The sequence below is a fragment of the Physcomitrium patens genome, chromosome 15 (assembly GCF_059467195.1).
Source record: "Physcomitrium patens ecotype Gransden chromosome 15, ASM5946719v1, whole genome shotgun sequence".
In the NCBI taxonomy this organism is placed as follows: Eukaryota; Viridiplantae; Streptophyta; class Bryopsida; order Funariales; family Funariaceae; genus Physcomitrium; species Physcomitrium patens.
In genome coordinates, this window is record NC_143424.1 from 801706 (window position 1) to 827558 (window position 25853).

Sequence of the window (25853 nt, forward strand, 5' to 3'; positions counted from 1 at the left end):
GATATTTTTGTCCAAACCTCATATGGCCATCATTGTGTTCCATAGCAAATATCTTTTTGTCTTTTCTATTAGATTTCATGTAATCTTATCTATGTGCATTTGATACAAGTTCCAATAGATTTTATGTGTGACCTTGAACAATACTCAAAACTTATGTGGATTTTTATAATGCTTGGCCAATTTAATATATATATATATATATATATATATTGTAATTTTTTGTTTGTTTGTTTGTTTTGTTTTGTTTTTGTTTTATTTTTTTTCCTACTCCTATTGATTCTAATTAAGATTTCTTGATTTTTTTGTCCTTTTAGATATGTAAAAGTTTTTGGAAGCCAAAATGAAAACACTCATTAATTTTTTTTCTTTACATAATATTCTTTATTCTAAACTTATCAATTTTAAACTCATTTTTTTTTAATCACATGATGTGTTTTTTTGGCTTACAATCTAACTACAAATATTTATAATTTTTAGATTTTTTTTAAGCTAATCATATCAAACTTTTGAAAAGGTATGATATCTCAATATTTCTAGAGATAAATTTTATTCCAAAAAATACATTAGTAGACTTGATCCTACTTTAATACGATGTAGAAAGTGAGGTCATATGATTGATCATATTAAGACCTTGGTGAATGATTTAAACCAAGTGCCAATTTGCATGAGGTTGAATGAGGACGAATAAATTTCATCCACAATCCGCCCATCCTCTCATCCATCCGTTACAAAACCCTACTAAACCAGCCTGCCAACGGAGAGGAGGGTCATGGCCACAGGGGAAGGGACTATCTGGAAACGGGAACACAAATTCAAGCTTTGTGAAGAGAATTAACCGATCCATTAATCCATCATCTTCAACAAGGAATTACTTGATATCCGAGAGAATCCGATTCAAAACTGCAGAAGAAGAAAAAGAAGAAGAAGAGAAAGGTCTCGCAATCTGCTCTACATTTACCGACACCGACTGATTGCAAGCAACCAGGGGGACAAGCTTTCCGAAATTGAATCACAAGGTCTCACCCAATCAAGTAGATTCGGAATCAGTATGAAGCTCAGCAGCATCTACCGACAGGAATTTAGATCTGAGGCGAATGAGCTGCGGTGACAGTCTTGCTGGTCTTCAAACAGGACCTTGACAGGAGTTCATGTCGGCATTCCACAGCCACTGCACCAAAAACTTCCGGCCTCGCACGCCATGCACATTATAGCTCGCGCCATACGTCGAAGTCGGCACATCGCCTGGGTACCCACCTCCTGCGCCATACCCATACATCCCCTCGCAGAGATCTGCAATCTCGAAGGGAGCAGATGGATCCTTCCCCGCGTACCAGGCATTGATCAGCGGGTTGCTGGAGATTTCGGCGAGCTCGTGACCGATGACGCTCACCATGCCGTCCACGCCAATGTCGTTGTTGGGGCTCTTAAGCGGGGCGAAAGACTCCCCCATGAACGCCGGGATCGCAAACGGAAAGGCACACACTTCTGGACACGATTTGCCCGAGTTTCCGATCCACGCATAGGGGAGTGTGTAGCCGACCTTCGCCGGGAACGTGAAGTAGTGGAATCCACACACGGCTCGGCAGTAGTCTTGCATCATCACGTCCTCGCTCGTGAGGACCATGTAGAGGCCACCCTTGGTATTCACCGGGAGAGTCCCTTGATTCTCAGCCAGGGCGCTACGGATGACCTCTTGCACGCTCAGACGCGAGAGAAGCTTCCCGTGGGAGTAATTACGGTCTTCGTGCTCGCCAGCCACTACGATGGATGCGCTGATGTTGGCGCCTGTTTGATCCGTGTAAGTCTGCACCGTGGACCACCATTGCCGCACTGATGGACAGGGCACGGATGCAGGCGCAGAGATGGAGGCAAGAAAATCTCGGATTATGCTCTTCTGGGAGATTTTCCACGCACCGTACCAGATTATGTAGACGCGGATCGCCGACGTGAGCACAGGGCCCATGTGGTACTGTATGTCGACGATCGGGTCCTTCACGAGCACCTTAGACACAGTATCGGTGGCAGCTGTTGGCCATGGCCTGAAAGGATGGTACAGAGCTGATGGAAAAGAGCTGGAGGAAGCGGGGTCCTTATTGCCGATCGCAAAAGCGGCTCCTCGGGCAAACACACAAATCGACATCGCTGCAAGAAGGATTCCAGATACATGTCGGCGATGAGAGGCATAGCTAGCCATGGAGTCCAAATGAAATAAATCCAACGTTCTTGTCGCCAGGTGCTTGACAAGACAAGACAGCAAGGCTGTAGCAGTTTCACTTGCCTCTATATTTCAAAAGGTTATTGAGCCGCGACGGTTGCGGCATTGAACTGTCTGTGCCTGTCGATGCCAAGATTGTTGCGTGGATAAAATGATCAGTATGAAGCATCTCTGCAACCACAGAAATGAGCTCCACCAATCACACCTATTTCCAGCCAGAGAGTAAATTGGTTTGCGATGTTTTCAATACATTCTGCCCAAGCATCACCAAAGAACAGTAGGAGAAACTACAAAAGCAGCGGGAGAAGGGACAAAATTCTAGCACGCACATCAGCAACACCGCGAGAATCAGCTCAGAAGCATCCAGCAACTGCTAGAACAGTGCCGGAAACTCAAAAACTCCAATCCAGTGTTAGCCAGCCCGAAGCTCCAACCTCGCAAAGAGGAGATCAGCAATAAGCAAATGGAATATCCACCAGCACTACCGCAACGGGGTCTCTGGGTTATCTCAGCACGCAGCTCGCTCCTCACTGCAGCAGGAGCCAAATGGGTCACGTCAAAGGTGAGTATGTAGCCACAACCTTAGCCATATCTTTATAGTGCAGGACCTGGTGTCGCGTCCAAATTTGCCCACCCAAGTGATCCACAGATAATGCATCGCCATAACCCCCTGCACATAGACGTCCTCAACCTGTCGAGGTAAGAAGAAAAGAACATTTCTTGATGTAGTGGGTGCAAGGACGACAGGTGAACCAAGTCCTTTACACCAGCGACGTCAAATCAAGCACCCTATCACCACAGAAGCATGATGCTGCACCTTGTGCGACGCAGTAGAAGGCCAGTGGGCGTTATCCCTTCGGACTCCTCGAAGGGCTCCAGGCGCCGTGATCCGAGTCGCGTCGTCGTCACCACCCGACCACTGCCGCCTGGTCTGACCACTACCATCCACCACCACCACCATCTCCACCAGCTTCTCAAGTCCCGCTCTTAATTGCAGCTCACACAGATCGATATCGCAAGTTACCCACACCGATCGTCAGCGATTGCAGCGATACCGACTGCGAGTGAGCTGCATACAGCCCAATGCAGTTCTGCGCCCCCTAGCTGTGACGATGAGCAAAGAGGGCAGCATGCATTGCGTGTGGGATCTGATTGTGAGCAGCCGCGGCAGATTCCATAACAACGCATGCATTCACGGCAGGGCCGCCGACAGTACCACCCTGTGTCGGCACCAGAGTATCATCATGAACAATATCGATGTAGTGCGATTTCTTCTGCGATATGGCGACCGCGGATTTGAGGACACTTAAAGCTGGTGCTTATAATCGGTGAGTTTCACGGGTTCCGATGACAAGAGTCGAAGATCCGCGGTTCAATCGATTGGTGGATCCACCACCGACACAAAGAAAACTGTCACCGACAGTGAAGAGACAGAGCTTGAGCCTGGATTTAGCAATGACAAGCTTCAATCCTTTCTCTCAATCTGTGTTTTATAGGCGTATATCATACACATTTTGCACAGTAAAAGTGAGGGTTTTGGGGTGCAAAAGCATCAGTTTTGGATGTGATTGATGTTGGTTTAACTTTTTTATAATATTATAATGTGTTGAAGGGTGATTGTTTCTTCTTGCTATTTGTAAAAAAGTTATGACCAACTCACTCAAATATTCCAGTAGATAAGTATAATGTTTTAAAAAATAAAAAAATAAATAAAAATCCTCTATCTATTGGCATAAATAGTTGTGGATATGGTATATGGCAATAGGAGAATGGTGTAGACAATGGTGTGGAGAATGTTTTTTTAGAAAAATCTATATGGATCACAACATGTGAATAGTAGTTTTAAGATTGTTGATGTCCCTTGTTAATCCCTCCTCAAAAGTGAAATAGATTCTCTTCAATAGCAATGCACACTTATCTTCATTTTCTTCACTTTTGGCCACAATAAATTTGTCTCCAATTGAAACTAGAAGAAAACAACTATGAAATGTAGTTTTAAGTGGGTCCCAATACTTTTTGCCTCATCTTTCATGCCTTCATTTAATGTTCTCCTAAAGTTATGGATTATCTTCTTCCTATCTTATTAGCAAATTATATTCTTTAATGATTTGTGTATTGGCTCTATCCTTTTGGCTTCTAATTCTTTGTAAAATTTTCTCTATTACATCCACTTACTTTGATACTTCCTAACAACTTGAATTTAAGCCAAAAAAAATAACAAATATAACAATGTTCTTTAAAAGTTTGTGTTGTGATTTTTATAAAATTAAAAATAATTGTTGCATTTTTTGGTTTGAAACCAATAGACAAATATTAAAAATAAAATATACTTAAAATACTAATAAAATATTATATTAATATTAATCATTTGTATTTTAATATCATATGTTATTAAGTTTATATTATTTTTTAAAAATATTAAGTAAAAATTTAAAAATTACTAAAATTATATTTTTATAGTAAAAACTAAATCTAATAGATTCAAAAATTGTTATAATCAGACAATAAAAATGTGGTAAATAATGATTTTCATGAATTTTAATTCAAACATTTAGATTAGATAACTTTTAAATCTTAAATCTTAATAAAAACAAACTTAATTTAAAAAAACTCTCTAAACATAGATATTATTCTATTAGAATTTTATGAAATAATTTGTCAATAAATTCATATGAAGATTGAATTCTTATAAGATTTTATTACAAGAATAAACATGTAATAGTTTTGAAATGATTTAAACTTACATACTTATAACAAATATCAAAATAAAAACTTTTAGAATATAATAAAGAGCCAAATATATGTATATATATATATGAGACATAAATACTTAATCTTTTATTGTTTTACATCTTCTTTTTATGTTGATGTTTTTAACTTACAAGTTGCTTTATAACATTTATAAAAAAGATAACACAAAATTTTAATAATAATACAATGTGATTTTTTTTTTCAATTTTTTTTAATTATTAAGTCTTAAAAGTTTATTATCTAAATGAAATAAATGAAGTATATTATTTATTATTTATTTTATTTTTAATAACTTACTAAAAACAATCCATTCATTGCCATAGACACACATATTTATCTAAATAAGAAGTATTAGAGGTTATGGATTATCTTTTTCTAATTTGACTTTTAGATTTGTTTGAATTGTCTTTGGAAGGAAAAATTATAGATGCTATTTTTGGTGTAAGTAAGAATAGATTTACATATTTATTTTACCTCTTTTATACTTAAAATAAAATCAAAAAATTTCATTGATAGAATTTTCTTATGATAATATAATATATTTTTCTATGCAAAAAAATATCTATTTTTGCTAATTATGGTTATCATCTACAACTTCATACTTTTGATTTTTCAAAAGTTGATAATTTTACAGTGAAAGATTGAAAAATTATTTATCTAAGCTACATATAATAATGAATGCACTATTAAAATAAGCTCAAAAAACAACAAAAGACCAACGTATATGCTTCCTACAAGAGACAACTTCAATTATATATTAGCAATAAAATATGGTTATTTTGTTGCAATATGAAGATTAACTGCCTTTATGATAAGTTGGACTATTATAGGCTTTCACCATTTATTATTTGTAAATAAATCAATCATATTGCTTATTGATTATATCTACTTAAGTTCATGAAGATCCATTTTGTATTCTCAACGTCTTTCTTTGAACCATATAAAACAATGAATATCTTGAAAAGAAGACAAATACCACTTCTTCTTATGAAAATAGATAATAATCAAGAGTTTGAAGTAGAAGGTGTCTTAGACTGAAGGCAACATTGAAATAGGTTAACTTATCTTATTTATTAGCATAAATATGGTATTAGTGAATGTACATGGAAGTTAGCTAAAAATCTTGCAAATACAATAAGAAAGCTTGATACTTTTTATCAACAACATCCATCAAAATCAAAATAAAAAATAACAAATCTTTGCTATAAAAGAAATATATTTAAGAAAATTTCATTTTACCTTTTATCTTTGTTTGTGGTTTATATGTGATACTAAAGAGATGAAAAATCAACAACTAGCAGATTCAACTAAAGAATTGTTGTTTGCTAACTTACTAAATGAGACTTTGTAATTATTATAACTTTGAAGATGATTGTAACATGGCATAGATAAGATATTTGTATTATTGACACATACGGATAGATAGTTGAAACCATGTTTGAAAAATTAAAGTTTTTAGAATTGGAGCTAGGTTAGTAGACCAGGTAGGATCTATTGTAGAATATTTTAGAAAGAGTTTAGAATGATTATCTAAATAGGATCTATCATGGAACTTTCTACAAAGAGCTTAAGGTGGTTATCTACGTAGGGCCTACCATAGAACCTTCTAGAAGGAGTTTAAGGTAGTTATTTAAGTGGGATCTATCATTTAAGAACATTCTAAAAAGTCTACAGTGATAGAACAAAGTATAAATAGGATTAGCTAAGGCCTTTTGGGAATTTGGTCATGTATGGCTTTGGACCTTCTTTCTTAATAAATTTTGATTTTGTATCTTCTTATTTAGTTTTATTTTGTTTTATTTTCATTTGCATAGTTTTGTCTTTTGTGTACTATTTTGTTTATTTATATTTAATTTTTTTTTAGTCCATTTTGTCCTATTTTGTAATAAAATTTTATATTCTTGTAGATTTAAAGAGTCTTAGACTTTCAAGATAGACTAATCCTATTTTATTGGTAACAAAGTAAATATTAGAATATTCTTTGGTAATGTATCAATAGCCATCATCTAATTCGAGATCAATTGTTGTGGTGTCACTAGATACTATGTTAAAACTACTACAAGCTATTCTTAAAAAATCAACCAAAAGGTGAAAAGGCATTATAATAGAGGAGTCCAAGGAAGAAATTACATGTAAGATATCGTGGAGCAATCCTAGATGGAAGCTCAAATACAGCACCTCTTAAATTAGATAGTTATCTTGCAATGACAAATAGAAGCCTCAAGGATAAGGGAATTGACATTTCTTAGGTTAAAATTGAGTAAGCCTAGTACATACTCTGGGACTTCATGACAAAAAGATATATGTCAATGGTTCTTCAACATGCCACAATACTTCCAACTATATAGAATAAATACCACTAAAGGAATAATGTATGCAACAAACTATTTGAGAGATGTGTCAGCTATTTGGTAGCGACATCAAGTTCAAAGCTGTAGAGCTTAAGGTAGATTTTGTGATTGAGAGGAATTTGAGACCAAGTTTAGGAATCAATTTTGGCCCATCAATATGGGAAAGATAAGACAAGATCAATTGACAAATCTTACATAATCTAGGTCAATACAAGATTATGTCTCCCAATTCAAATCTCTATCTTTCTAAATTGGCAATGTTTTGGAAGGAGAGATGATGGATCGATTTCTATGAGATTTAAAACTTGGGGTCCAACGAGAGGTGGAACTTAAAAATCTACAAATGCTTGAAGAAGCAATTCGGATTGTAGAGAGGGTCAATGCTATAGATTTTAGAAATTATCAAGCATAGCCTATAGCACAAAGTCCTATGCCGCTATCTAATATTATGGCACAACAATCAATGCCAATGGAGATTGATGCCTTACAAGGATTATTAATACTACAAAGATGGCAAATATTGATACAAAAAGAATTGTATTTCTATTGTCAAGAGTCATGCCATCAGATTGGAGGTTGTCGAAGACCTCAAAATTCAATCACCAACAAAATAAGGCAAGTTCACAATCTCAAGACTCACTAAGTCAATAATGAGATAAAATAAGGAAATGAGGCTTTCTAGTAAAGGCGTCGAGAGCCAATACTAGAAATAGCTATTGTCTCTCAAAGATAAATGACTTGGCCTTGGGCAACTATAAAAGAGTCGACTAGTGCATTTAATGAGACCACTAAGAAGATAGTTATATCAAGTGATTGTCAATTTTAGCTCTACAAAAAATTATATCTCAACTAAAATTGCCAACCAACTTGAAATTAAAACTAAGATAATCAAGAGAGAGAATATATACCTTGCAAATAATAAGAGAATATATTAAGTGAGATATGTGAAGAAGAAACCTTAAGATTGACTGACACTTATGTCTTAAGATAGAGGTTCAAAGTAACAAAGCTAAAATATGATGTTATCCTTAGTCTGCTATGGCTAGAAGTGAAAAATAAGCAAGTTGATTGGATAGGAAGGACAATCTCTTTCAAAGATGGTAGATCCAAGGTAACTCTTTATACCTCCACATTAAGTGAAGAAAAAAAAAATTACAATTAAAGATTTACTCGTAGGAATGATCTTCATGAAGAAGCAAATACAACATAAGCAATCAATATATATGGTGGTTCTAAAGATTATATCAAAGGTAGGTAAGATAGACAAAGGAGTAGAATGGGCACAACAACTCATACGAGAATATTGGAATGTCTTTCCAACTGATCTACATAATGGCATGCCTCTTGATCGAGGTGCCTCTTTTCTAATAGAACTATTGTCTAGAGTCAAACCAAGAAATCGATGAATTTATTGCCTAATACCAAATGAACTTAAAGAGCTACAAAAAATATTAGGAAAACTCTTGAAGAAAGGCTTCATTTGAGAAAGCACATGACTATGGAGAGCACCTATATTCTTTGCATCAAAGAAAGATAGTGGACTTTGGCTTTGCATTAATTATCGGGGCCTCAATAAGTAGACTATTAACAATGCATATCCACTTCCATGCATGGATGATCTTCTTGATCAACTTTGAGATACAACCATCTTTAGCAAATTGGATCTTTGGAGTGGATATTAGTAGATAAATATTGCAAGAGAGGATATTGAAAAGATGGCATTTTGTACATGCTATAGATATTTTGAATGGCTTGTTTAATCTTTTTGACTTCACTAATGCTCCAACTTCTTTCATGGGTCATTTAAATAGATTGTTTTTAAATCTTCTAAATAAGTATATAGTTTTTATTGATAATATTCTTATATATAATAAAAACCCTAAGAAGCATGAGCAACACCTACAAGAAGTGTTGCGCCAACTATAAGATAGTCGCTTCTATTGTAAGTAATGAAAAATATAAACTTTGAAAGTTGAAAATCATCTTTTTGGGGCATGTAGTGTCCTCCAAAGGTATGTATATGGAATAGGATAAGTTAAAAGGAGTAGGAGATTGGCCAACCCCTAAAGATGCTTTTGAAATGTGCTCATTTTTTAACCTTGTTAGATATTATTGCCATTTTGTTTGGCGATTTGTGCACATTGTTGCCTCATTGATAAATCTCTTAGAGAAAGGTGCTACATTTAAATAGAATCTGGAGCAGCAAAGTACCTTTAATAGGTTGAAGGAGGCATTCATTATGCTCCAATATTGAAACTATATAATTTCAACGTTCTTTATATACTTAACATTGATGCTTCTGACTTTGCTATTGAAGGGGTCCTCCAACAAGACTTTGCTAGGAGCCTTCAATTTGTGGCGTATGGATTACATAAGCTTAGAAGGGCAGAGCACAATTACTCTACACATAATCAAGAAGAATTAGCGATTGTAAAAACTACAAAAGTTTGGCAACACTGTTTATTGGAGAAGCCAATGGTTATTCAGATTGACCATCAATCCTTACTATATGATTTGCATCTAAAAAATATGAAATCTTGATATTATAATTGAAAAAAATACTTGCAGCTTTTTGATATCCAGCTTGAGTACAAGCAAGGACAACAACATACTATACTAGATAACTTATAGTCGAGACCTAACTTGAAGGCTGAATTGAAAGACAAGGTAGAAGTCATTACCATTAGTAGTGTCATTTTAAACCTAATCAAAGAAGAAAAATGAAAGGAAGCTACTCATCAAGATGCTTATTTCAAGATGGTTAGTGATCAACTGAAGGTTGGCAATACATAGTATCAAGATTACAATCTTAAGAATGGCTTGCTCTATTTCAAGAACTGGATTTATATACCTAATAATACTATACTCTGAATGCGCATACTTCAAGAGGGACATGATATCTCAATATTTGGACATCTAAGGCAAGAGAAGATTCTAGAATGGATCTCAAGGATATGATTTTTGACAGATTTGGATTGTAATGTTCAAGCTTTTGTTCACTCTTATAAGCCATGTTAATATAATAAAGCATGGAATATAGTGTCTCTTTGACTATTGCAGCTAATTCTAGTACCTATTGTATGTTGGAAATAAATGACTATAGATCTCATTACATATTTGTCCCAAACGTCTTATAATCACATTATAGTTGCTATTTTTGTTGATCAACTCTTGAAGTAACTTTACTTTGCTGTGATGTACTTGAATATTGATGCCCTAGTACTTACATTGATCTTCTTTCATACTATCTTTTGTCACTATGGATTACCTTGTGTCATTGTTTTAAATGACAATCTATGCTTCATAGGAAGTTTTTGGCAAGCCTTATTCAAGCTACTAAATATATGATTTGCCATATCTATAGCCTTCCATTTCCAAATAGATGGACAAATAAAGCGTGTAAATTGAACCTTGAAAGATATGTTCTGGGTATTTATGATAGTTCATCATAATGATCGAGATGAATATTTGACGCCCTTAGAGTTTGCTTATAATAATAGTATTCAAGGAAGTATCAATCATTCACTATTTTTTTTAATAATGGTCAATATTTGATTATGCTAATAATTCTCTATTCTCTCATTGACACCAACAACTCAACAATAGAAGAGTTCATACAATAGCTTACAATGGCCTTACAAGAGGCATGGCATTGCCTCTTTACCACTATTGTGTGGCATGATTTGCAATCTAGAAATACACTTGGAATCTAGTTGTAGAAAGTTTAATTTTAATTCATTGGCTATACTCTAATAAGTGATGTATTCCACCTTTAACTTATATGCAAAGTCTTCACTTTCAAAACCTCTTCACTTTATATAAAATGACGAAATTGTAGCAAAACCCTTCAAAACATATTTTTTCGCAAAAGATTTTTTCTTCTTAAATTTTAGAAATTCATATCTCTTGATCCAACCATTCAATTTATTTCAAATGCTTGTATGATGTAGCTATTATTTTTAAACTTTACAACAAAAAAAATAAACTATAAAATTGCTACTAAGCTTTTGGAATCTTTAAAATCCTAGTAAGTACTCTAAACCCTAACTTATAAGTACTCGACCATTATTTTCTTTATATCTCAAAAATTCAAAACTCAAATGCTACAAAATTGGTGTATAAAGTTTATTTATATGATTATATACATTTTAAAAAGTTTTGAGCCAAAATCTTGTCAAATTGCTCAAGATATAGCTCAAAATACAACTACTAATAAATTGAGTTACTTACTACCTTTAAATTGCATGCATTGACTTCAGCCTCTAATATCTCTTTTATCTCAGCTTGGAATCCATCAATCAGTATGCCAAAAGTGTAACTATGCCAAACCTAATTGCCGATTCTTTATTTCTTTCTATATATGAGCATTATATCCAAAAGAGTGACAATAGATACAAAATCAATACCTTAGCTTTGAGTGCCTATATCTCTTTCATATAAACTCCAAATGACACAAATTTTTTACCAAAACTATAGTGAAAATTTTGAACTTATTAATTCTAGCCTCCAAACTTCGAATGGCTTCAAAAAAATAACCCTAATCTCTAATAAGCTTCAAGCAGCCTCCTTGAAGCCCATTGGGCATGATTTTTGGCCAATAGGAATGGAGATTTTTATCATCCATCTCCATTCATCCATATAGATGCTTTAACTTTTCTTTTTGCTACTAAGACCCCTCTACAACTCCTTTTCTAATAAGATTTATATAATACATGCCCTAAACATCAAATAAAAGAAACAAAATAAGACTTCAAGGATCACCAATGTCTAACAAAGGTAACTTTAAATATGTAAAAGTTACTATCAACCAAAATTAATCTTAAAAGATACTATCAAAAGAAAATAAAGTTATGTAAATTCTAATAGTAGTTCTTTTAAACAACTTCTTTTTAAAGTAGTAATCTAACTACATTCTATAACCAATTAAAATCTACTAACATGGCTCTTATTATATTACTTAGTAAATTTTATATCAAACATATAAACACAATATTTTCACATGATAGTTGAATCACAACATGACACTGCACAGATTTAGTAGAAGCAATATGTAGATAACCACCAATAGCATAAGACCTTCCGAGAAGGTGATTAGGTGTTACTTTCTAATACCAACTTGTCACTTGCTACATCAACCCAAATCTGTAAACTAGCACCTTAGTGGCTTGAACCTTTCTACATTTCTGCAATGATTTTTGATGTTGCATACCACCTTGAGCTTTTGCCACATATTTGGATCTATCTAAGTGGGATCCATCATCTAAGGACATTCTAGAAAGTCCAAGGTGGTAGAATAAAGTATAAATAGGATTGGCCAGGGCCTTTTGGGCATTTGATCAAGTATGGCTTTGGACCTTCTCTCTTAATAAAGTTTGATTTTGTATCTTTCTATGTAGTTTTGTTTTTTTCTATTTCCATATGCATAGTTTTGCATTTCATGTGTTATTTTGTTTAGTTTTGTATTTTGTGTATAATTTTATTTAGTTTTGTTCTAGTCAATTTTATACTACTTTGCGATGAAGTTTTATGTTGTTATAGATTTGAAGAATCTTAGATTGGTTTTGTTTTTGATGTCAAAATCAAGATAAAATCCTTCAAGAACAACAAGTTTAACTTTGAATAGATCGCAAGATATAATGCATTTGATATCATGATCATGGAAGAGATTCTCAATGTTTGATGATTTTATTGGAGATAGAAATGAATTTTGATGGTGTTACAAATGTTTTGTTTGAAGGAAGTTGCAAAGTCCTCAACAACAACAAAACAAGAAGATGGTCTTTTTGCCCTAGAATGAGACATTATCAATGGCTGAGAGAACTTATCAACTACCTTCAAACAAAACAAAGATCAGAGTATGTAGCAAATATAATTTGCCTCATCTTGGACTTTTTCAGTATATGATGATCACTCCTTGTAGAACTCATTCCTAGAAGGAAAAATAATATCATAGATATACATATTTATTTAAATAAGAAGTATTAGATAGAAGATAAATGTAGGTAGATTTGATATTATCTTATAGCAAACCTTTTTAGAAGCTTCATAGACATGTATTTGACTTTATATATATTTACAATTAATTAATAAGTTAAAAACTTGTTGCACATGTGAATAGATTGTGGTACAAGCTTACAATGTGGTGTGCATATAGAAAACTTGCCTTGCAAGTTAAGTCACATATTGGAGGTCCTCTAGGATGTTGCCATATAGCTTTCTAGTTAGGTAGTATATATAGAGGCAAGAATAAAGCCTTCTTTACTCTTATCAATGCCTTTTTAGTCTTTAGTCTTATTTCAAGACTTTGTAGTCATCATGTCTTTGGCAATAGCCATTCTAATTCAATATAACACCATTTTTGAATGATTTTCTAATCTTTTTGAGTGACATAAAAGTATATTGAAATTTTCTTTCTTTGAGATTCATGTCCTTAATTCACATCCATTAAATCTCTTTGTTGTTATTCATAACAAATATATATATATATATATATATATATAATCTATAAAGACTATAAATTTTGTTGTTTTAATTGTTGCAAACAATGTAATAACAAACTTAATTGAATCTGTATTATTACATTGATTTATGGTTTGTTTTGGAGGCAAAATTGTCTCTCATTTATTCACTATTTAGAATTAATTGTTGACATAAAGTAAAATTGTGACAATTATAGCATTTATAAATAGATATTTTTAATACATAAAATATATAAATTATTATAAAAATCATTATTATACATATTTATACACATTTATATAAATATGATTTTTTATATAATCTAAAAGCATAATTTTATTATAATAATTTGAATATAAATAAGATTTAAATAAATCAATTTTTAAAGTGTAGAAAGGTCATGTTGTTGTATTTAACAACATTTGAAAAAGAAAATTATGAAATCAACATTGATTTGAAGTTTTTTAATTCTTTACAAACAAATAACACAATCTTTGTAAACCTTGTAAAATGCTCAAGTAATTTCTATGTATATGAGAAGTCGAAATGAATCAAATAGAAATGAACTCACTTTATTCAGAATTAGTGGAATGATTTACATTCTTAAACTCTATTTTTCATGCAAAAACTATCACAAACATTATTGTATGAGTTTTTGTTTCAAATTTGTTTATATCAAGGTCATGATGTAGATGACAAACTACCTGTGCACCCAACTTTCATATATGGTAGTAATTGTACATGATAGCATCATAATAATTAAAAGTTCAGATTTAAACTATCACCAAAATAAGGTATAAGGCTTGTGTCTTCCTCCATAATAGTAACATGTTCTGTTTTAGCCTGTGTAGTACCATATTCCCACAAGTTTAACACTTGGCAAGGTGGTGTGGCACAAATTTTAATGAAGCATAATGCTTGAACCTCTTGTGTGGATTTGAGAATCATCTGTCCAGCTGGCATGCTCCAGGGTCAGACTTGAGAAACCTAGTTTAATTTAGTAAGAAAACAGTTGCTGTCACCCAAAGTCTTTGATTGGAAGGCACGGGTAGCCTCTTACACTTTTCCCCAACTCTACTCAACCGAAGCCATGCCAAACCTGTGAAACATGTCCCCTGGTGGCCATCAAACTCATGCGTTCCTCACTATTGCACCCTCTACAACAACCAACTACAATTAAAACTTTCACTCAATTAATGTGCGACCCACCATTCCTCTCAGCCCAAGAGTAAAAAAACAGCATAGTTATTTGGAGACGCAGACCCTACAAATGATTACTTAGCAATTGGATGTTTCAGCTTATTAGTGTGTTTTTGAAACAATATTTTAAGGCTCTTTGTAAAAGAATTAATAAAATAAAATAAAGCAAACTTGGATATCTAACCTTCAAAGATTCTCACGGTTTAATTTATTAAAAATAGATGTCACTCCTTCTGAGTACATAACTTGTGAAGACACTGTAGACAAAGTTGAATTCAAAAAAAAGAATAGAAAAGGACTAGTTGAATAACAAAAGAGAAGCTTGCATTACCTGAGAGAAGCTTACTGCATCTGGTTGCGAAGTAGGTGATACTGTCACATCAACCGAGGAGCTACAACCTTACTCCTCTAGAATTAAATTAATGACAAAATTCAACTGAAGTAAAAAGTTCATTAATGTAGAAAGGAAAGGAAACAATTCCTTAAGTAATGTCTGCATTTTAAACTTGAGATCTTTGTTTCCTTCAAATTGTTTCAAAATAGTGACGACCTGTTTCATAATAATCTTGCTCGTACATAACCCTGCCTGTACATATACAATGCTAAAATTCTAGTCCAGATATGACTAATAGTGCTTGATTGAAGCGTCTTCCTCAGAGACTACCACAGGGGCATACTGCAAGCACACAGCAAAACATACACAATCAAACTAAGCTACGATGATTTTCAATATACAGATTACTGAACACACCAATGAACAGCTAAATCTTATTGGACGTAGCATTTCACCCTCTGAATGGCAAGCTCCAATGTCAGAAAAAAGTGAATATCCTGTGGATTACACTATGCCGCACATGCACTAGCCAAAACATTCTTGCATACCCAATTCATGTACGCATTCGACACTAATCTCTTGAACATTTAGAAGATATGTGAGGCAGGTGTAAAGAAATGCTGACCTCATCATCCTCATCTAGTTCTGTATCGTCGTCAATGGTCCATCCCAAGACTGATTCCACCAATTTTCTCAGTCTCTTAGTCTGCGCCGTGTCAAGAGTAAGAAGAATGAGTTCGCAAATGACTTCGACAACCCGTTCATAGCATACTACCAAAACCTAAGCCTCGATGCACCTCTCAAATTATTGGGGGTCTTTGTGGTTGTTCAATCGTGACGAACCTAGATAACCTTATGAAAATATAAACATCTCAGTAAGTCCGTTAAGGATACCTCTGCATGAGAGATTCTAGTGATACAACAAGTACTGTTGACACTTCAACATGTAAGATGGAGACTCACTTGCAATGGCATTGCAGAAATTACGTACCTTGTTTAGAAGGTCACCGTCGATAGCGTGCTCATCTCTTACGAGGTGAACGAAATTCTGTGCACAACAAAAGCACCTGTTATCATGATTTGTTGGAGCTTGATACCTCCAGCGCATATATAATTCAAAGAGAAATTCACTAACACGTGCCTAATAAAACACATGTTGCCTGCTTTCCGGCGTTAATGCCTCCTCTCAAATTAGTATCATGCAAGAACTGCAAAGAGACATTTCAACTTGTTGAATGAAAGAGTCAGATGTTCGACAAAGGAACTCTTACCTTGTAGTGATATTTTAAGAAACTATCATCGGTAAACCAGCTGTCGTCAAATGTAGGACTTTGTGCCGAAGACACACCTCCCTTCAAACCTTGCTTCAGTTGCCAATGTAGGACGTCCAAGAACTGATGTGCAACGGCAATGGTCAGATAGTTCTGCAATAAAATGAAGCTGATTGGACTGCACACGAACATTGTAGAGAAGATTGAGATGAAAGAAAAAGAATAGATTCTTGTACCTTGACAAATAACCTGGTACGAGATTGCAATGGCTGGAATACATGTTCAACACACAGAATAACACACAATTATCACGACTTGCACATGAAAAACATTATTGTAGAGATGAATTATACAAAAGGACTTCCAGATCTGGACTCCATACCTTGAAACAATTTGAGTATAAGATCATATCAGCTGAGTCACAAATAGTACTGGACCTTCTAGGGTAACAGTCCCATTCAGTCAGATATGTAGAAAAGCCAATGACTTACTGCTTTGTGGCAACTAAACAGAAAGCTGACCAAGGCCTTCCATTGTCCAAATGATTCCAGTGATTGCCCCATCTGTACCCACCATCACATTGAAACTACGATAAACAACACAGCATCTTCTGCATTTCAAACAATCTGTAGTTCCCTTCAGGAGTATTGTGATCAGATTTTGCAGGTCCTAACAAACAATAAACGTCTTGCGACTATTGAACATAAAATAAGATTAGTGACATGTTGAAAAGTAACAAGCTACCTGTACAATTGTCAAAATGAAGAACCTTCATTAAAGACACATAATAGGAAATTGGCAATAAATCAAAAGCTAGGACTAAGTACGATGGATACGTACCAGGAAGCCAATAAACGCAAACTGGAGCTCCCCTAACAAGAGGTCCTCTTCTCCTCCATAGAACTTCTTTAATACAACTTCCAACTGCTCACTCTGCATATCAAAATAAGGAACTATGAGAATATGAGTTTAATTGAAACACCTATATTTTGAACCCAGGTTTAATTGAAACTGGGCCCCGCCCTTCTGCGCTCCATTCACTTCGATGCTTGTACAAATCACCTAACATTATGAAGGAAACTACATACCACTACCAATATGTAGGAAAGCAGAAAAAATTATATACCTTATCCAAGTTCAAAGCTGTTAACTCTGATGTTGACATACCAGTCCGTTTAACTAGGCCAGGAAGATTAGTGAAGAAACATCGGCCGCTGTTGCTAGGCTTACTGTCTTCACTATCTCTAGGCTCCGCCATATCTGGAAATTTCTGTCGCAGCTTAGCAATATGCTCAAACATCTTCTTCTCTGCTCGCGTCATAGGACCCGTTTCAACCAAGGTTGCTTCTGCCATGATCGATATATCGCCACCCAAAGGCTCTAGAAATACCAATAACTACAGGAATGAGAAAAGAAATGCAGAAATGAGTGAAAAACAATAACTGCAAGAAATTGGACTCAGCACGCATATTCTTGACCCAATTATAAACAAAAACAACTTTAAAAAGCTACAACATATTCAAATACAGCCTGAAAAAACAACAAAGTAGAATAATCGATTACACTTACGGAGACGCTCGATGACGGCCTGGGTGACATAATTGGATAAGTGACACCAGGTGGCGTGATGAGGAAGGTCGTAGGGTGCTAGATTGGCATCAAAATCCATGCTCTTGACTCCATGTACATACCGCTCCACCTGCAATAATCTCCTGCATAAGACTCTAATGCTGCAAGGTCATCATGGTATCGAGCACCGTTACCACTCGCTTCCATGAAACACAGAAGTGGAACACTGCGTTGTAGATATCTGCCCTCTCATCCAAATTTAACAGGGATGTGTTCTTGAAAGTGTTATTAGTGATCTAAACACCAATTGATTCTTTTAAACCTAAGGTGAGATCATATACTTTTTTATGACCTAATGTAGTGGGGACAAGCCATAGCAATACCTCGTTTTCATCTGGAACGTGGACAACGCGCTCCTGCTTCGGATCCCAAATCCTCACAATAACCTACAGAAAAAGTCGAGATTTCTCTATTCTTTAGAATTAAGTCTATTGGAGTCGATGAAAATCTGAGCCACGTTAAGAATAGATACCATCCACTACATGTTGGGTAAAGAAGAGTTTGACGCCAAGAATGGCATTGACACAAGACGCAAAATGAAAAGCTGGCAATTAACTACCTCTGAAGATGAGACGTGTAGAAAGAAGCCTGTGATCGGTGAAGTGTCACATCCGTGCCTATGAATGCCATCACCCTTCATAATATAAGAATAAAGACTTTGAGAAGAAGATTCGTTTGACAAACATGAATGCGCCTAAAGTAATTTGTCTAATTTAGTACTCTAAGACTCAGCAAAAGCTGTTTCGAGAGTTTAGAAGCAGAACACGCACCGGCTTGCAGCACTATAGTAAATGAAGTGCGGCCCTGGAGGCATCATCTTGACGCCTTTAAAATTCGGTCCTACAACAAACATCTGGAAACGAAAGAAAGTTGCCATTAAGAATTGCTAGGAACTCCATGGGACGAGAAGGAAAAGAAAGAACTCAGTCAAAACAGGCAACCAAACCTGTTGATCAATGCCGAAGGAGGTAGAGGGGGGAACGCCCAGCAGGAGAATGGTAGCGCCTTGCTTGACGAGCTTTAGGGCGTCGTCAGCGTCCATGCGCACATGGTAGGGAGCCTGCTGCCGGGATGAATCCATGGCACGATACTGAAGCAGCGAAAGAACACAGGGAGGACAGAACAAATGCACAGAACAGAAAAACCTTCCAGGGTTTAGGGTTTTCGGAAAGAAAAAAGAAAAAAGAAAAAAAACGCTCTCCACAGCGATCTCCTTAAACAATCTCAATATACCATAATACACCTGAAAAATTCATCGAAGACAGAACAACACATCAAGCCTGTTGTGAGAAGACAGAAAGACAGAAAAAGAAATTTTCAACTCAGTACTGCAATTCATATCGTAATTGCACCAGAAAACCTTCACGCAGGCATGCAAGGCAAATATCGACAAATCATACGATGCTCTTCGCAAGATGATGTTCATTACTTCCCAGCACACCTTTCCTCGGAACAATGATACAGAATAAAACCCTCGCTGAATAATGTAACCCTAGAATTTGAACAAAACTCGACTCACATATTATCCTCCTTCAGCTACGACTGCAATTGGAGCGAGATACGAATCAGCATTCAATTCTCAAAAGCTCTACCGCTAGAACAACTCCAAATACTCCCAAAAATCACGTATGGGCCGAGCATCGGTTGCATTTACTGGTGTCGAAATCGTGAAACACAGCAATTCTTCACTCTCTTTCAGGAGTCGGTGGGGAATTCTCGCTCTTAGGTTTCGACAACTTTAAGGTTCTAGAGACGCTGTGAGGGCTTGAAACTAGAAGTTGGGAAAAGTTACTTTCTTCGAAACGTTACTTTTTACATTCTTACGTTCACCGGGTTTAGGTCAGTGTATCGGCCAAAACCCTCTTGTGGTGGCGGCCTCTTTCGTCTTGTCGTACTTCAAGCCCGTTCGAACAAAAAGCACAACCAAGTTGTTAGTATTGGCATATTATTATATTTTGGTGGTGTAGTGCCTTCCCTTTCAATTTGCTATGCAACATTCTTCTTAATTTAAGAAATCTATGCGTGGGTACTTGATCAGTCAATTTGTGCAACTTTATTTGATTGTCTTTCTGCATTAGAGTGATTCCTACAGCCTTAACCATTTTGGTGGGTTTCTTGTGTGTAATCCCAATAATTACAAGTATAGTTTTATTTTATTTTATTTTATTTTTGTTTAAGGTAAATTCTTTGTCAATGGGCTTGCCTTTGCGTTCCAACACCAGTTAAGAATATTAATGCACCAAATTTTGATGTATGTCTAATGGGCTATTATGTCATTGCAGTTTAGTCCTCAATGATGCCTCACACCCATGTGTATTTTTAACGATCAAGTTCAACCAAAGTCTCATTTCTTCATAGCCTTTTTACAAAAAACTTTATATGTAATCTGAAATATCTAAGGATTTTAGAAAAGAAAACACAAGAAGAAGTGGGATTTGAATGTATTCTAGAGAATAACTCAATGGTTTTTTGAGATATATTTTAATATCTTAAAATATAGTACAAATGTAATGGATAGAAAGAATTTAATTTATTATTTTCTTTGAAGGGGGGAATGTTATTATTTATATATATATATATATATATATATATATTCTATAACTACAAAGCATTAAGTTAAAGGATTAAAAAAATAGTTAAGAAAATATAGGTGTAACAAGTTGTAAAAAATGAAAATAAGAATCCAATTGAATCATGTACATTTTTGACAATAGCAATAAAGTGAAACCACACAACTTATGACTGGTTCATTTTGTCACAATTGATAGTGAAGATTTTTATTTTTTATTTAATTTTATTGTTAGCAAATATTTATTTTTGAAAAAAAAACTTTAACTAACAATATACTTTTGATGATGCCATGGAAAACTCCATTGTTTGGAGAGAACTAAATGGCAACTAAAATGTCTTTCTAAACAAATGTGTGGAGAATGTGATCAACTGAATTAGGTCAAACGGGGTGGTGTGGTTATATCAACCAAAACTAGACTTTGAATGTTGTTTGCAATCCTTTTTTATGTTTGTCCTCGTGACGACAACTGATTGTTGACCTAGTTGGTTGTGAAAATACCTTGGTTTTGAGGAGGAAGCGAAACCCTAATTGTTGGGTACTTCATGGCGCTGCATGCAGTTGCGTGGTGTTTGATTTCAATATGCTCTTTTCATGTGACTAGGTTTGTGTTGCTCGTCTTACGGTAGATTTGATGAATTGGGTTTTGGGGTTTTGGAGATGGATTACAATCGGTGTTTTGCAGTTCAGCTTCTGAGTGAGGCATGTTTTGCCTTTTGACGTCATTGCCCGTGGGCAGTGAATTTTTGCGTGAGTTTCTTAGAGTCCTGCGCCGCTCATGATAAATTTTAGCTTTGCAATAGAATTGAGCGATGAGGGTATGGCTGTGTCTACAGTGTATCAATTTAGATTGGTGTATGTTCTTTTCAATTACGCTTTTGTCACCGTTACTTAGGGTAAGGATTTTCGAAATGTCAGGAGTTGATGTTTGTGCGTTTTGTTCTTTCAGGCGTATACCAATCAATCGTTGAATATGGTTAATTGCTCCATCTCTTTGCTGTATTAATTTATTCACTTGCACCGGAGTGGGTAATTGATTGCGATGGAGGGGCGCAAGCTGTTGCCGATAAACCAGTATGAGGAGCAGATTGTGGATGCTGTGGCCAAGCACAGTGTTGTGGTGGTCATTGGAGAGACGGGTTCGGGTAAAACCACCCAACTTTCGCAGATTCTGCACCGAGCAGGGTACACGAAGAAAGGCATGATTGGTGTTACTCAGCCTCGGCGAGTGGCTGCTGTTTCTGTTGCACGTCGTGTGGCTTGGGAAATGGATGTTCAGCTAGGGGACGAAGTGGGATATTCTATTCGATTTGAAGACCGAACATCCAAAAATACACTCATAAAGTACTTGACGGATGGTTGCTTGCTTCGTGAATGCTTGTTTGATTACGAGTTCAAACAGTACTCTGTCATCATTCTTGACGAGGCTCACGAGCGCAGTTTGAATACAGACATATTGCTTGGCCTGTTGAAGCGTATTGCTCAGAATCGGGATACTGAATTGAAAGTGATCATTACATCTGCCACTCTTGACGGGCAGAAATTTTCCGAGTATTTTCACGGATGTCCTGTTGTCAACGTTCCTGGCAAATTATATCCTGTGCAACTCCTTTACAGCACAGAGGTGCCTAGCAGCTACTTGGAGTCTGCTGTAGAGACAGCAATCGATGTACATGTCAGAGAACCTGAAGGGGACATTTTAGTTTTTCTCACTGGACAGGATGAGATAGAGAAGGTTCTCAAGATGCTGGAAGAGAGGGTTCTCATGCTGGAGGAGGGTTCCTGTCTTGACGCCATAATACTTCCACTACATGCATCTTTAGCGCCAGAGGTCCAGGCTCGTGTATTTCAACCGGCCCCTCCCAATTGCCGGCGCATTATTGTGGCGACCAACGTTGCAGAAACGTCTCTTACTGTGGACGGTGTTGTGTATGTGATTGATCCTGGATTTGTGAAGCAACGGAACTATAATCCCAACACTGGCATGGACTCACTTTCTGTTGTACGCATAAGTAGGGTGCAGGCCACTCAAAGGGCAGGTAGAGCAGGGCGGACGCGTCCAGGCAAGTGTTACCGCCTTTATCCGATGTCTGCATTTGAAGAGGAGTTTCTTCCAGCCACTGTTCCAGAAATTCAACGATCATCTCTCACGGGCGCTGTATTACATCTCAAATTTCTGGATCTGCCAAATGTGGATATCCTGCACTTCGACTTTATCGATCCACCATTGAGAGAGTCACTGGAAGATGCTCTACGCCAGCTGTTCGCGATTGATGCTATCGGTCCAGATGGTAAGATTACTGCCCTCGGAAAGCGTATTGCAGAGCTGCCATTGGAACCTGCTCTAGGAAGGACTTTATTGGCTGCTGAGGACCTTGGTTGTCTTTCCCAAGCCCTGACTGTGGCTGCCATGCTTTCCGCTGAAACAATCTTCATGCAAGGACCGAAGAAAGGTGAAGATAGAAAGAGGTCTAGAGAGGATCAGCAGCTGCCAAATGGAAATAATTACGGGGATCATGTGCAGTACTTGCAAATTTATGAGTTGTGGAAGAAAAATAATTTTGATATCAAATGGTGTAGAAGCAACAATTTGAATATCAGATCTATGCTCTTCGCCAAGGATGTGAGACGTCAACTAGCACTTATCACGTCAAGGAAAAAATTTGAGGATGATGAGGCCATGCAAAAGATCAAGAGTGCACGTTCACTGCGGAAAGCTTTATGTCAAGGGTACGCTTGTAGATTGGCGCAACGAATGCCCAAACATAATGGGTATCATACTGTTGGCAACAAATCTCAGCTGGTTCAGCTCCATCCGGCAACTAGTCCGCTCCAGGTGGATGAAGATGGTCTGTATCCTGAGTGGATCCTGTACCACGAGCTTATGGCCAGCTCGCGCGCTTTCCTTCGTCATGTTTGTGTTGTTGAGAAAGAGTGGGTGGTCCCTATTTTGGAAAAGCTACAGAACATTAATATTCGGAGTCTCAGTGGACTGAGTGGTCATGAGTCCCAAAAGGAGAAAATCTCAGAAGGAGAGAAGAAAGCTATTGCATCGAATCCCATTGATCAGGAAGCACGGTCTGTAGATGTCAATGCTGCACGCGCCAGATTTCTTGCAAGAAAGCAGTCTAAGTCCATCAAGTCTTCCAAATGACATTAAGAATATACAACCTTTCTTTGTTTTGTCTGGAATGTAAGTGAACCGTTTTAAGATCCTCGTTGCTCGTATTGTATTTTGTGTAGTACTAGTTTCTCACTATTGAAAGTCGACCTTTGATTTTTAATGTTAGGCTGGCGAATAGTAAATCGTGCATAAGCACCAATATGTTTCTTAGGGTGCAGGGAGTCAAAGCTGCTAGTTTCTGTTTTTGTATATTTGTTATTTTGTATAATTGGCTAAACATTTTGGTGCAGTAAAATAGTACTATTTGAAATGCTAGATCAAAGCCTGGAAACTACACAGCTCCGGTTGTGCCTGTCATTAAAGTATGTCGACATTTTCTGTCCTCAAAAGAGCCAACCTCTCGAGGTTTGGAAGTGGTTCAGTCTGGCCGCTGAAAATTTTAAAATCTCAAGATTTGAACATTTGTATATCAGCTGATATTGGTGTTACTTTACTGATGCAGTCGTGTTAGCAGGGATCTATTCGCAAAATCTACTCCATGCTGCTGCTTCTGTATAGAGACGTGATTTTTTTGTGGGGGAGCGTGTCGACAATCTCTGAATTCGTAGATAAAAATGTGTGGTTCCAACATCAGCATGTCCTTTTCTGTGGAAGTATTTCACAAACTTTTAAGGGTTGTACTCAAATCTTGAAAGGCATACGTGAACCACGAAACAGGTGCTTCAACAGTGAGAACAAAGGTGGAATGCCCAAAGGTATGTTGGTTGATGTAATATGATTGTATTTTGCCATACGAATTCCCAGGTTATTGTGCCTACTCTTGCTCCAATGGTGTAAGCAATGGGATCATGACAACGATAATCACAGAGATTTCGTCTGTGTTTTGCAGAAATGACCCTCATATACGACAACTTGTTATTCCCTCTTGGGATTGCAAAATCTTTAGCATGAATAGAACTTTTGCTTCGCTGCGAATGGGGTGGTATAACAGAGGTCTCGTCTTAGGCTTATGTTTTAGAAGCCTTAAGAGCTTGTACTGAGGAATCGCTTGTAGATTGTCAAAAAAATTGCTGAATTCTGCCGTCTTGAGATCCTAGAGGAAAGGGAATGTTTTTTTTATTAGTGCACGAGAAAAGTTAACTTGTACACTCGATATCTACTGGAAGACGGAGGATACGATGCTGGTGATAAAATGATTCCTCTCAAGGCATCGCACTTCTTGAGATACTAATAAGCCCCTCCATTGATTTGCACAGGCTATTGTGTTGGTAGTAATGTAGCTTAACAAAGAATTCTTTTTAATCCTATTGCAAGTATGTGTACATCATACCTACCTACTGCTGGTGCAGAGGCTGTCGCAATGTTACTAGAGGCAGCTTGTAGAACACATAGGCTCGATCACACGCACTGTGATGTCTAGTGGCGTATGCCTTCTGTCGGTCTCGCTGTGCAAGGCGCAAGGATCGGTTCACACCGTTGCTGGAACTTTGGGCCCTTTCTCACCGACTTGGTTCCATACCAGGTTGGATGTTGTCTTGGATGCAGGGTGCAAAGTCAACAAATCTGCAGTTGCTTACCTAATCGAGGATGAAGGTCTGGTAAGCATAAATTACATGGAGGATGTTGTTGTGTTGCTGCTCGGTCGTGAAGTCGCCAAGGTTACAAGCGATAACGGTATTCAGAACTATAGGGAAACTTGCTATAACTTTACCAGGTCCAGATTTAGGGGTATCACAATCACAGGATAGCGCTCTGTGATTCTATGGAAAGGTTCCAATAATTCATGTGCTTGATGATCAGATCTGCAATTCTAACACATCTAGACGCCTTCAAATTTAGACATGCTTCACACTATTCATTGTAATTTTGTTTTTTGTTTTGTTTGTTTTTGTTTTTCCTGTTTAAATCTTAGACTTTTTGGAATAAGTCCAAGACAAGTTGTTTGAATTA

The 25853-nt window shown here is 36.4% G+C and overlaps 4 protein-coding genes across 11 annotated transcripts in view; 2 read left to right on the forward strand and 2 right to left on the reverse strand.

Annotated features, from left to right (window-relative positions):
- Positions 1–817: 817 nt before the first annotated feature.
- LOC112292314 (protein EXORDIUM-like 7) lies at positions 818–4478 on the reverse strand. 2 transcript variants are annotated; one of them, XM_090256156.1, is made up of 3 exons: positions 3033–4478; positions 2545–2745; positions 818–2386 (listed from the first exon to the last, which is right to left on the reverse strand). In XM_090256156.1, exon 3 carries the CDS (start codon positions 2192–2194, stop codon positions 1124–1126), a length of 1071 nt encoding a protein of 356 aa, XP_090112282.1. In that variant the 5' UTR covers positions 2195–2386; positions 2545–2745; positions 3033–4478; the 3' UTR covers positions 818–1123. The 2 variants fall into 2 exon arrangements, with proteins under 2 accessions (XP_090112282.1, XP_024396418.1); XM_024540650.3 differs by lacking the exon at positions 3033–4478 and having other exon boundaries at positions 2545–3026.
- A 10929-nt stretch (positions 4479–15407) lies between these two features.
- LOC112292011 (uncharacterized) lies at positions 15408–19938 on the reverse strand. 2 transcript variants are annotated; one of them, XM_024540082.3, is made up of 14 exons: positions 19730–19938; positions 19157–19300; positions 18981–19063; positions 18770–18827; positions 18534–18596; positions 18151–18280; positions 17708–17961; positions 17422–17514; positions 17073–17144; positions 16818–16850; positions 16582–16704; positions 16302–16358; positions 15936–16016; positions 15408–15652 (listed from the first exon to the last, which is right to left on the reverse strand). In XM_024540082.3, exons 2-14 carry the CDS (start codon positions 19289–19291, stop codon positions 15602–15604), a joined length of 1233 nt encoding a protein of 410 aa, XP_024395850.1. In that variant the 5' UTR covers positions 19292–19300; positions 19730–19938; the 3' UTR covers positions 15408–15601. The 2 variants fall into 2 exon arrangements, with proteins under 2 accessions (XP_024395850.1, XP_024395849.1); XM_024540081.3 differs by having other exon boundaries at positions 19157–19453.
- A 1260-nt stretch (positions 19939–21198) lies between these two features.
- LOC112292661 (putative pre-mRNA-splicing factor ATP-dependent RNA helicase DEAH4) lies at positions 21199–25741 on the forward strand. Of its 6 annotated transcripts, none has more exons than XR_002972796.3 (4): positions 21199–21339; positions 21729–23972; positions 24406–24658; positions 24793–25741. XR_002972796.3 is itself a non-coding variant. In XM_090256157.1 (2 exons), the coding sequence occupies exon 2, from the start codon at positions 21822–21824 to the stop codon at positions 23931–23933; it is 2112 nt and encodes a 703-aa protein (XP_090112283.1). In that variant the 5' UTR covers positions 21199–21339; positions 21729–21821; the 3' UTR covers positions 23934–24218. The 6 variants fall into 6 exon arrangements, 2 of the variants coding, with proteins under 2 accessions (XP_090112283.1, XP_073395276.1); XR_002972794.3 differs by having other exon boundaries at positions 21232–21529; XR_016506517.1 differs by having other exon boundaries at positions 21235–21383; positions 24418–24658.
- LOC112292610 (leucine-rich repeat receptor-like serine/threonine-protein kinase At2g14510) overlaps positions 25316–25853 on the forward strand; it is a 50421-nt gene continuing 49883 nt past the window's right edge. Inside the window, exon 1 of the mRNA XM_024541267.1 lies at positions 25316–25501. Within this exon, the coding sequence (XP_024397035.1) occupies positions 25316–25501 (186 nt within the window). The remainder of the gene's footprint in view (positions 25502–25853) is intronic.

Excerpts from the sequence above, each read along its gene's own strand:
- LOC112292661 (XM_090256157.1), top strand. The coding sequence starts at position 21,822 with ATGGAGGGGCGCAAGCTGTTGCCGATAAACCAGTATGAGGAGCAGATT.
- LOC112292314 (XM_090256156.1), bottom strand. The coding sequence starts at position 2,194 with ATGGCTAGCTATGCCTCTCATCGCCGACATGTATCTGGAATCCTTCTT.
- LOC112292011 (XM_024540082.3), bottom strand. The coding sequence starts at position 19,291 with ATGGATTCATCCCGGCAGCAGGCTCCCTACCATGTGCGCATGGACGCT. Across the intron at positions 17,145-17,421 it reads TTGCGTTTATTGGCTTCCTG|ATGGGGCAATCACTGGAATC; the intron begins GTACGTATCCAT and ends TGGTGGGTACAG. Across the intron at positions 16,851-17,072 it reads TGTTTAGTTGCCACAAAGCA|CCATTGCAATCTCGTACCAG; the intron begins GTAAGTCATTGG and ends CATGTATTCCAG.